Consider the following 12540-nt stretch of genomic DNA (forward strand, 5'->3'; position numbering starts at 1 on the left):
CTTCCTTTTCCTGTAGCAGTATGACATGCTCAGCAATGGGAGCCTTCTCAGCACTTGATTTCATTGGTTCAAACAGCTGTGCTTTATTAGGATGAGGGCAACATACTGATCTGTATTTATGATGCTGAGATTTACTTTATTTTCTCAATTATGCTCTGAATGCTCAGTAAAGGGGTTCTTAAATACAGATTTGGGATCCATCTGGAAGTACATAAAAAGTTGTCTAGAGGGCAGAGAGGGCATGTTCACACTGCAGATTCTCACTGGCTTGGGATCAATTACTGTTCTAATGCAAATGACTTTCACGTTACAAATCCTCAAATTTTTGAGAAATATTTAGCTTTACAAAGACACACCAAACTTTCAAAATTCCTAGCAGTGGAAATGATGTAGGTACCTTCACATTTTCAATGTTTCAGATTTCCATCTTTGTAAGTCTGCTCATATTTAGTTTATTGAGGCTGGCAAAGAATGGGAGAAGAGAAATTAACCACATTTGCAGGGTTATTCTTATCCCAAAGCAGAATTATTTTGCTATATGAGCACTTTGTAGTGTTTTAATTAAGGTAGCATTATTGCTAACAGTTTTAATACAGAGAAAATTGTTCTACTTTTGTTGCTGTTTTATTTCAGATAAAATATATTTATTAAGTAAATAAAATAAAAATCGTCTTACTTTCAACATCCCATGCGACAACAAATATTTTAATTTGTGCTGTGTTTCTGTACCTCCTAAAGAATAACAACCAGGATCCATCTAAATCTATCTTCCCAATAGATTTAGTCGCTCAGAGCAACCACACAAAACCTTCTGCCAGAGCAAATGCTCACTAAACTGGGTTTTCGTGTGTTGGGTGTGATGTTTGAGAGGAAACAGATACTGCAGAGGTGATAAATGTGAGGTTGCTTTCCTCTTAAAATACGCCTTGAATCCACTGATTTAAGTATCATCTCCTTCTGTATTTTTTGATACACTGATGCATTAATTATGTATTTCTGCTGTTCTTGTGAAATCTATTAGAGTTAAACCACCCTACTGCCATAATAGGAATTATTGAGATTGTATCAGCATTCTCAATATTACTGTCACTAGTGTATGGTGCTATTTATAAAGCAGAGAATAAAATGTACCTTATGTGTGCAATGATGTCATTTCAAACCATCTTGAGATGAAGAAAAACAACATTTCCCATTGGAAAATATGTTGACTAGAAATAACTCAGTAAGCACCTTTAAAACTCAGCCTTTCCTGCAAAACCCAAGTGTGATGACACCCCTAAACTCAGTGTGTATGTTATACCAAAAGTTTTGTGGCTGGAAATCATCATCCCTTGACTGAAACCAAAACTTTTATAAAGACTGACACAAGCACACCAAAGCTGCAAACAGTATCCTAAACCTCAGATCCTGAATTTGACTTTTCAGAGCACTCTACTAAACAGAGCAAGAAAGTATCATTAGCAAAGAAAGAAAACAATCAATATAATGGTAAAGCATTTCCATTTTGTACATCCACATGAACGTAACTGACTGTGAAACAACTTGCACTTACACGTTGTAAACATGTACATTATTAAAACCAACATTTTCATTATTAAACTCTCTACAGTATCCGCATTTCTTTTACAATCAGCTCATCTGTGTCTTTAGAAAGCAGGAATGCTTCTGCAGCCCTCCTGGGAAGTGCAGTGTGCCCTAAAGCTATTCAGAATAATACAGATTCATAGCAGAGCCACTTAATTGTCTTTAATAACTGACTCCACCATTTCCTATTGTTCACTGGTGAAAGTAGAAATAGCAATATGAGAAATACTGCTGTTTGAAAAAATAATTGTCTTTGTATTCCTTGAAGTCAGAAAAATAGGCATGTGGCTTGAACAAACACACACGATGGTATTTTCTTGTAAGTGTTCTGCTGGATTGACCATGTGATGATCTGCACCGCCAGCAGACAATTCCTTCTTGTTCCCCAGCTCCTCTTTTGTTCTCCAAGGGCAGAGCCAGCAGCTTCCTCCTCACTCTGGGGACAACGTGTCGTGGTGCACAGCTGGTGTGTGTGCTGGTGGTGAAAACAGAGCAGTCTCCTTCCCAGCAAGGCATTGCCTCATGTGTGGATAGGGCAAACCTGGTCCCTTCTCATAGTGCTGGCTTTACAGCTCTTCCTCATGAACTCATTGCTGGAAGGGACTTTTCCAGTGAGATGGTGACTAGCTAGACACGTGCATTTTCCCTCCATTTAAAATCTACAAATTGAGGGTAAAGCTTAGGGCCTGGTTGTGTCAGGAAAGAAAAATCAGCCTGGCTGGATACAATATTTAAAAATGGTTTCAAATTACTGTGGAGGAAATGGCCTCATATTTTTGAAGTCTACACTGAACTGTATTGCATAACTCATTCCTGAGCACTGAAGAGAATTGTTCATTGCTCATCCAAGTTAACAGGGATTTGTCTGCTAATTTCAATAGAAGCAGAAATAGACTAAAATGGTTTTTGGCAAGACTATCTAATGTTAGGAACTCAGGAGAGCAATCAGATTCTAAAAGTAGATGTTTCCTGTGCTAAGATATTGGTTTCTGATTTCTTTCACTGGAACTTCTACTGCCATGATCAGAAATTTATAATAGAGACTAGCATTCATCTAGAACTCAATTCAGAATGCCTATTGAATAAAACCATAGTTCCCAAACAAATTTCACAGTTTATTCAGAAAAAGAGAATTGTGTCTTAATGATGAGTTTCTGGGCAGAGTAATATGGTGACAATTTTTCCTATAAATAAATATTCTTGAACTACCAGTATTGCTAAATTAAATCTATTTTGAGATGCCTTCAGGACTTGTGTCATTAAGCCTGAAGAATAGACCTGTTTCTCTGAGGATGTTTGAGATCTTGGTATGCAATGACTATTTCACCTTAATTTGCTTTATGACCCTGCCAATGGGATGATAATATTTTGAGCCATCCTTTGAGGATGGTGATATTTTGTGGCATTCTTTGGAAAGCATCAAGATTTCAATACTTTGGAATGACTTTCGGCTGTTCATATGTTTGATTTATCTTGCAATGTGTGAAATCTTTTAAGCAGTCATCAATCTCATTAAAAGGGAAAAATAAAGGAATCCAAGTCAGTTACACTTTGTGAAAATGGATAGTTTAAAATCTAGTGTTAAGGAAAAGTACCAAAAGCAAAAAGTGCTGAAAGCTTCCAATTGCCACATATCGGTTCTTTCTTTCCTATTTGCTATTGGCTACCTGGGGTTGTTACAAATGCCAGATGGTATCAGGACATGTGGAGATTATGCAGCTTGGTGGGCAGGCCCATGTTCACTCCCTGCTGCAGTGCACAGGACGAAATGTTATTCCAGGTCTACATCACACTCCTTCTACATCACTGCTGTCAGAGGTTGATGTGGTTTGAATAGGATGTGTCCTTCTGCCTGAGCCTACTCTCTGACACACCATCTTGGATTTCCACACACCCACCCTTCTCCCCAATTTTTTCACAAGCAGAACATGAAATGATGTGTTTGCAGTGGCTGGTGCTCAGCTAGGCAGATGTCTCTCCAGATTTTAATGCAACGAGTTCAGAGTCCTCTACGTATCTTCCATTTAACTGTTCATTGTTGGCATCATGATGGTAGAGGTAAACAGGGACCTCTGTGATTGACGTGGCAGTGTAGGAGGTAGATCGTGTGGAGCAGTGCTCCCGGCGCCTTTGGCCCCACTGGGTTTTGTACTGGGTCCATTGCCTCTTCAGAGCTCCTTGAACCTGTTAGAGAGACACACAGCTGGGGTGAGGCATGATAGAGACCCCTGTGATGGAAAGGAAAGGAAAGGAAAGGAAAGGAAAGGAAAGGAAAGGAAAGGAAAGGAAAGGAAAGGAAAGGAAAGGAAAGGAAAGGAAAGGAAAGGAAAGGAAAGGAAAGGAAAGGAAAGGAAAGGAAAGGAAAGGAAAGGAAAGGAAAGGAAAGGAAAGGAAAGGAAAGGAAAGGAAAGGAAAGGAAAGGAAAGGAAAGGAAAAAGGCTGATGATGCAGCTGGATTCTTGCCCCTGAAATGCCTAATGCATTTTGATACCTGGAGAAGCTCCGCCTTGAGTAATGAGCCTTTGCCATGAATGACAAAGTGTAAGTACACTTCATGATCTTGCCAGGATTAATGTCATAGAAAGAGTTAGAAGATCAGGATAGCTAAACAGGGATCTTGTTCTGGTAATTTAAGAACAGGTTCTGTGCTCAAAAAATATAGAATGGTCATAGCCATATGCATAGCAGATAATTTCAACTTTTGAACAGTCATCTGCTAAGAATAAGATATTTTATTCAACATTTACATTAAGAGTGGTGTTATACATGGTACTAGGAAATGTTTAAATTATTAAAACTGCCAGGGAATAAGAACTTCTCCAGCTGCATGTCCATGCATGACAGTTCTTGATAGTGTTGTGACATGAGCAGAAAGTGGGCAAATCCTGTCTCTCTTTGTTTAGATCAGTGATTTTGAACAACACAAAGCGAGAATAGCAGCAGTTTGGCACAATAATCTGGTGTAAATGACCCTCTCCTCCAGAAGAAGGCAGGTGCAAGTGAGGCACTGTGATGGCAGGTGTCTAGAAGTTTCTATGCTCCTGCTGAGGTGGGCACTGTTTGTCATTTGGAGAATGTATTGCTATTCACCTTCTCCTAACACATAAAGAAAAAACAAAATAATTACTGTGTGGAGGTTAACTGAGTATCGAATGCAGGAAAGGCATATGGACACAAGGGAACTTTAATTACTTGGATTGTGAGCAAGGTTTACTATACCAATATTGAGAATTAAAGTGAAATAGCTGAATGTGGGGATGTTTTATCACACTATCACCCAAGTTTATTACTGAGAAAGAATTACTGAGTCCAAGAGTAATGCAGTGGCAGCACTTGATACAGAAATATTACATGAGTTAACCTTTGTAAAGATCTCAGTCACTTAAAATTGCCTTTTGATGTTACAGTATGAATATTGTAGCTTTGTCATCCCAGAAGCTGTGGGGAAGGATTGGAAGAAGAAATCTTCAGAAGTACTAGGACAGTGACTTTCCCTCAATCTCACTGGGGTGGTGGTATCTAGGGCAGACACAACCAGGATAATGCAGAAATCTTGTCTGTGCACAGCAGCTCAGCCTGCTCACAGCCACCTCTCACCCATCACACCACAGTCACCAGCCATTCTGCACTTCTGGCCTTCATCTCTGCCACAGGCTCACCATGTTTGCATGTCACAACTCTTCATCCATTCTGATTCTGGTCAGCATCTTTAGTGAAGGCAGCAAGAGCCTGCTCTTAGAGTCTTTCTGTTCCTCTCCTAGCCCTCTCCTTGCCCTGGCCCTGCACAGACCCCAAGGCTGTGATTGCTCTTGCATGGGGAGAAGAGCTGCTGTGCAGGTGAGAAGCTCCTGAAAAGCTCCCCAGCTGCTCTCAGCTGAACTGGAGTCTGATAGTCCACCAGGGCAACCACAGCTCTGGAGAGGATAGTGTGGTTAACTGGAGAGGGAAGAGCAATGTCCTTGAGCCTTACAGAGCCTGCCATAAGGAGCTTGTAATCGTCTTCTTCAATGGGAGTGAAGCTTACATTGTATGTGAGGTGGGTAGACAACAGACACTTCCCTCCCAGTTCAGCCCATGATCAGAAGTGCCTCTGCACAGGTCTAAAAGGCTCCACAGAGCAGTGAGAGCACAAGGTCAAAGCGTCTTTTTTTGCTCTCTGCTGAACTGTTTGTTTGTGGAAGGACCTGGCCACAAATGGATAATGGATTGTACAAAACGCTGCATTTGAGTAAAACTTGCTAATCTAGTTTTCTGCCAGAATTCCAAGAATCTCAGATGATCGTAACTCAGTGCCAACTAAAACCATTCAGGCATGGATTTTAAATATGTAAGCAGCATTACTGAAAATCACATGCACAGCCACGACATATTAATGACTGAGGAGGCACCAGGGGACCAGGAGACACAGTGATGGCAGATAAAAGAAAGCAAAGACTGAAGCAAAGAAGAGCCCAAGTTTATTTACTTTAGTCTTCAAGACTTTAAATGTTTTTCTGTTCTCTATTAGCCATTCACACCTCACTGGCACATAAGATACATGGCTGTTTTTTCCCCAAATAGACTTTCCATTCCATTGTCCAGCCTTGCAGTCTAGAATCAATCCCAGGCTTGAAAATGTGGTTTGGTGAGCAGACTATTGCAGAGACCTTGTATCATCTGTACAAAACTGTTACTGTTGGACAGAGAAATTACAGTGGTGCTGGACACCGAGATTTTATATGAAAATGAACAAGAATATTTATCATTTCAAAAGTAAAAAAGCCCCACATTGTTTATGCATTCTTCCAGATGAATGCAGGCATTGGTACAGCTTTTTATTATTATTTTTAGATTTCTTTCTTTAGATGGGTTCATGGTACTAGAGGTCAGTGAAGCAGTAGTGATGAATGCACTATAAAACACAGTAAAGAAGTTCTGAGTTTAGCATTGTTTGTCCTGGCTAAGATTCATGTATTTCAGTCTTGAAGTTAAATGTTCCAGTAGGAAAAAGTAAATCCCAGATTAGCCAAGCTTCTGCAGTAGTAAAATTAATCTCTTTGCCCCACACTGAATTTTCTCATGAGAAATAATTTCAGCCTCTATGGCAGGAGATGTATGCCACAGCTTGGAAACAATTGTATATCATGACTGAAGACCAGACTGCCTTTGGTCTATGACTTCTGCATACACCAGGACTGGGGGAAGTTAGTTCAATTTTCTTGGTCAAACTCAGATTAGTGCCCCCTCTGGAAGGCCCTAATACCAACTTGGCATTAGTCTGTTGCTGTTTTTCTATAGGTTTTGTGTCTTATATGTCTACAAATTGTGTAACTGCAGAAATAAATGTGAGGAAGGGGGTCACAATCCTTTTATCTTCTCCTGACCCAGCCCAGCCCAGCCCAGCCCAGCCCAGCCCAGGTACTTGAGTAAATAAACTTTGCTGGGTGTTTATGGATAATGTGCTGTTGCAAGTAGCACCAAACTGTCTTGAGCTTGTATTAGAGAGGTGTCATCTTTGACACTGCTTGCCTTAATGTGAAATTCTAAAAAAACCTTCCCTAAATAAAATTTCCTACAAGAAAATATTGAGAGAGTTTTTCAGCACTCCTGCCACTGACAATCTGCAAATCTAAAGCAGACGCAATGATTTTGAAAATGGATGTAATGTGAAAAGTACCCAAGCACCAATAAAACCACTCAACCACTCTCAACATGTCTGAGAAATCTTCATCCTCACAGTCATTTGTTTTTACTGCTTGACATTGTTTTTACAATATCATGCCTGATTTGTATTTCTGATCAGCTGCTCCACCAAGAAGTCATCAATCACTCATATTGGCAACCAGATGCCTCAGATGTATTCCTCGGTGCATACCTTGAGAATTGTGTTCTTGGGGTTGTAAAGGTGCACATGCTCTTTTGACATTGTAGCATTGCCAAAAGTACTTTGCAATTAGAGTTGGTTGATGAAACTAAGAAACTGATACACTTGAAGATACTTTGTTTTCAGTGCATTTTATTGCGGCCTCTCCTCATATTTAACATTGCTAGAACCTTTAATCTAGACAAATCTGGGTGTTCTCATTAGAGATGGAGAATCAACCTTTTGCACTAAAGCTATAAAACATTAAGGGAATTTGTTTTGCAAAATCTAATCTGAAAAAAATGGAGTGACACTGAGGAGAGCGAAGAAAGTGATGTTCAAGACCAAGATTTTGGGGTAACACATTGTTTGGAGGCCAGTGAGGAGACACTGGAGTACTGTTTGCACACAGTGATGCAGTCACTCTTACAGGCAGAGGATGCTTCAAAAACTGCCTCACTCATCTCTACTTTCTTGACAGCAGGTCCTTCATACTAGGGAGTATCAGAAATTTTCTTTGTTTCCAGGGCATGGATATTATAGAGTGATGACAGTAAGGCAGAAGGAGGAAGGTGATAGTAGCCCCCAGATACTGGGGACAGAAATGTGTTAGAAAAAGAGCTGTGCAAGTCTTCAACTTTGTTTAGTTGGATGCATGAAACCGTGAACTTCTGTAGCATGATCTTTACAGTTCTCATTTCGTGTTGGGTTCTGATGTGATTAGCTGCTCACATTTTGCCATTCTCTTTCATGCCTCCTGAGGAGCCATGCTATAGAACCGCAGCTGAGGCCTCTCATCTTTTTTATTCTTCAATTTCTCTGTACATTCACACAGGGAGCCAGCCAGAGGCAAATGTACAGAGATGTTGACAAGTGGTGGTAGAATTTAATACTCTCTTATATCCTGAATGTTATCAAATCAGCCAGTAACACCTTATCAATAAGATAACTTGTTTCCAGTCTCTATCAAAACATAGTGTAGTCATGTCATTATATGGAATTTGCTGGTTTCTAATAATATACATGGATAAACAGGAGCAAAATATCTCTCTATGTTGACTTACTGAGCATCACATAGTTTGTTCTGTATCTAATTCATCTGCTCTGGATTGAAAATGAACTTTTTAATAGACTTCCTAGCTTTGCTAAGATACACAGTGTTTTATTTTGCTACAGTTGAATGCTCTTGATGTGTTGAAAAAGCTTTTTTCTGCCAACCATCTTTGGAAAATTGCTGCAGGAATTTAAATGATCCTTGACATATTTTAACCTGCTATTTTTTTGTAAAAAAATAGTAAAGTGCATTTAAAACCCACTGTAGGTGTATATACATATATATGATCTAGCTGTAAGAGAATGGGAAAGATCTTTGCCTCAAGGGTTTTTATTTCTCAATTGCTACACGTGAAACATTGGCAGTAAAAAGGCCAGTGCTAATCCTCGAAGGAGCACAAGTAATTGCACTCCTCCACCTCTGACAGTGCTACCAGAGATGGATTTGCCATGGCTCGGGCCTGAGCTCCCCCTTGCATTCTTCAGGCAGATCCCTGAATATCTTCTCTGCTTCTTAGTGAGTACTGTGGTCCTTCCTGCTGTTCTGGGGCAGGAAGGGGAGTAAAGCATTTTTCTCCTTTACTTAGACCTCCATCTCAAACTTGCAGATAGTAAGGCAAGAGTGTCATGCCTGTACCTCATTAGGTGCCATCTGCTTTGTAATGGTAACACACCTGATTAATCTGCTCAGAGATATTCCAGTCACACTCTGCACAGAGCTGTCAGAAATGCACACCACTGCTTGTGTGAAAAGCAGTGCAACTGCAACTTGGTGTGGTTTCAAAGTTTGTACTGCAACATCTGCATTAATGAACAGCAGCGTGACTATTTTACAAGTTCTGCTCATTTTCTGCATTTCATGTACTTACCTCACCATTGAAAAAGCAGAATATGGTAGCCACAAGTAAGCCCTAAGAGAAGGAAAAGAAAAGAGTTTAGGGATCAGAATATATAGACTTCATCATATTTTGGAAATTTGGACCTGATGGACACAAGATAAAACAGTGATCCACTTCCTCTGCATTACAGACACTTCCCATCTTTCACAGGTATGCTATTAAATGGATTTTTTGTCTTTTCATAATGTTTTACCACTTTCCCCCCCTATATTACTAGATTTTATAGATTATCTGTTATGGCTATGAAGTTATTTATGTATAAGAGATGTAGAGAAGGAAAATAAAAGGTAGGTATATGTTTTGCTTACAGAGGAGAACCACACTGCCACTGATTCTGCTGAAGAGCGGGTAGAGGAATTTTGTCCTCTACTTTGCCACTCATTCATCAGAGTGTAGTTATCCAGTCAAAAGTGTCAGACACAGAGAGTCCAGCTGTCCCAGGAAGGCTTTAAATTGAACTGTATGTCAGGGTAAGTGAACTGGTGTGTTGGGCATCACAATGGATGGAGAGGATATGAGAAGAGGTGTAAGTGGCCAGAAAAAGGAATAAAACCGTCACAGCTCACGAGTTAGAAGGTAGGGAGGCAGAAAAAAAAAGAAACACTGCACATCATAGCTTGGTTGTAGATGGCTTTAAGTTAATTTCATCACCACTACAGTTGTTCAGATAGCATTTCACTACTGCTATGAGATTAAACAGGGCCAAGGCAGGAATATGAGATGAGAAAGTGTGAAATTAATAAGAGACCAAATCCTTGCACAGAGAGCCTGCCATTCAGGATTATGTAGTTACACTGGTCCATGTCCTGACTGCATTCACTCTTATTAAAATAGCTTTGCATAGCATCACTGGGAGCCAAATGCCTTCATTTTAAATTACTTAAAGCAATTATTATAAACTAAACGTATGGCAGTTTGTGAAATTGAGGAGAAAACTGCAATGCAGCTTATGCTCCCAAGGGCTGCTTTGAAGAGCTTTACAGCTGTAGCTTTCCTATAAAACCTTCATTTAAATGATTACCAGTTGAACTATAGATAATGCTTTGCAAAATGTCTTGAACTCTCGGATGCATATTTTGCATCACAAACAGGATAAGCAATAACTTTTTACAAAATGCTTATATGCAGATACACAGGCTGTTTTGGACAAGTGCTGACCATTTCAATATTAACAATTATTTTTCTCTAATAGACTTTCTCTGATGCAGAATTTGTAATTTGACATAAATTCAAATATCAACATGAAACAGCATGTAGGAGGATGGAGGGTAGACATAGTGAGAAAAAAAGTTTCTTTTCATATTTTGGCAAAGCAAAAGTGAGTATTGTCAAAAAAGCTCAAATGCCAGCGTGCAGTTAACAATGTGCAATAGCTTATCCATAAACTTGTTTGGGCTGAGAAGCTCCACAAATTCAAATAAAATCTTACAAATCTAAAGCAGGACTTCGCCAGAGCAGACACTCCTAAATCAAAATGTGCCAATTCCTCTCAGCCTGTACCGATGCTGTTTGTGCTGTGCTGCAGAAATGTGCACAGCTGGGCAAAACCTCTGCTCTGGAACTGCACTGTGCACCCTTGCAGCAGGGGTCTGTTGTTGTGCTAAATGTGGTTTCACTAACAGCACTCAGCCATAATTGCAAACCAGATGGATCTTGATCTCCTCTGGGATCAGGGATGCTCAATGGACAGTCTACATGAGGCATGGAAAATCAGGAGACAGAAGGGGGAGAGAAAGAAGTAGAGAAGCTTTTTCAAGTTTGCTCTTCAGTGAGAGTGTTTAGGGAGACTGTAGGAACCTCAGTTCAGAAACTGAACCTGAACTATTGAAGTGAAGCCATTTTCCATTTCAGTTCCTGCAATTGCTCCACTTTTCTGTTATTCAACAGTGTAGTTTCCCTAACTAATGTTTTCTACTGTCAACTTCTGACAGAAAAGCTGAAGAGGAAGGTGAAGTGATGCCTCATATACCTTTCAGTTTTTCTTCTAGTTTAGGGTGAGCTGAAAGTACACCTGGTTTCTTGTTATTTTGAGACCATGTATGTTGTACATGTTCTGGCTGAAGAAATTATTTTCTTTAGTCTGTTCCATGTATATCTCATTGCTCTTCTTCCACCTGCCATGGCGCTCTGGACTCTGCCATCTATCTTTCTTCTATTATTTCTATTTCTATTTCTATTTCTATTTCTATTTCTATTTCTATTTCTATTTCTATTTCTATCTCTTCTTTTTATACATAAGGTTTTGCCCATTGCTCAGAGGGCTGTTGTTATCTTCAGCTGTAAGGCTACAGACATTCCAGTGGCAGACACCAGCTTTGTCTATCTGGAGCCAGGAGGGCTTGGGATGAACACAATTCTACAGTGGATCTATTAAAACATGTGACAGACTACATGTAGGTTAATCATTTAGTTTAAGGCCCATGGGTTATTTCTCATATCTCTTTGACACATATCTTCCAAATTCTAACTGCTACTGGTTTTTGCTGAGGATACAATTCTTGCTGAGGATGAGATGTCTGAGTCAATTATATCTCTCTGCCACTGTGTGGAGTTGTTAAACTAACCTGTGATATATTGTCTGCTCCCAGCAAGATAACGTTGGCTGTGGCGTTGAAAGCAAAAATGAAGAATATATTTATTTTAAGATGAGGGCCTTTAATGACTTCTTCTGAAATTCTTTATTTCTGAAACTGTGTGAAGAACAAATGAATGTGGCTTTCAGCTGAATCATGCCATAGTGATTGTTCAAAAATAGCAACTCTCAGACCTTCACATACCTTATTAAAATTATAGTGAGTTTTTTCCAGTGTTTAAGTGATTATACTGGTCTAAGTAAATTTTTGCTTCACAGGTACTTAATTTGTATCTCACTCTCCTAGAAGACATGAGTGCCTTGAAGAGAAATACAAGTAATTTGCTCTGCTGAAAAATAAACAAATGAAAAATACCTATGCAGATTCTGCAAATTTACATAGATTTCTCACACCTCCTTTTATTTTTTTATTCGAGCTTACATCTCCATTAAACCAAAAAAACATATATAGCTATACTTATTTCTGCTGCTCCTGACTATGTGCAGGACTCTAGTTTCTGCCCTAATCAACTATATACTGTGTTGCTATTAAGATTTTAGTGGGGTTATATATTCATTATTGATGGTAG

General features: G+C 39.4%; 1 protein-coding gene across 5 annotated transcripts in view; it reads right to left on the reverse strand.

Moving 5' to 3' along the window:
• Nucleotides 1-436: 436 nt before the first annotated feature.
• CALCR (calcitonin receptor) overlaps nucleotides 437-12540 on the reverse strand; it is a 155383-nt gene continuing 143279 nt past the window's right edge. For 3 of the 5 annotated variants that reach the window (XM_088161678.1, XM_088161684.1, XM_014875595.2), the window contains exons 12-13: nucleotides 9349-9390; nucleotides 437-3768 (exon numbers count right to left, since the gene is read on the reverse strand). In XM_088161678.1, the coding sequence (XP_088017804.1) occupies nucleotides 3547-3768; nucleotides 9349-9390 (264 nt within the window). In that variant the 3' untranslated portion in view covers nucleotides 437-3546. The other 2 variants (XM_088161698.1, XM_088161697.1) reach the window with 2 other exon arrangements.

This window comes from Sturnus vulgaris, chromosome 1 (assembly GCF_052056855.1).
Source record: "Sturnus vulgaris isolate bStuVul1 chromosome 1, bStuVul1.hap1, whole genome shotgun sequence".
NCBI lineage: Eukaryota > Metazoa > Chordata > Aves > Passeriformes > Sturnidae > Sturnus > Sturnus vulgaris.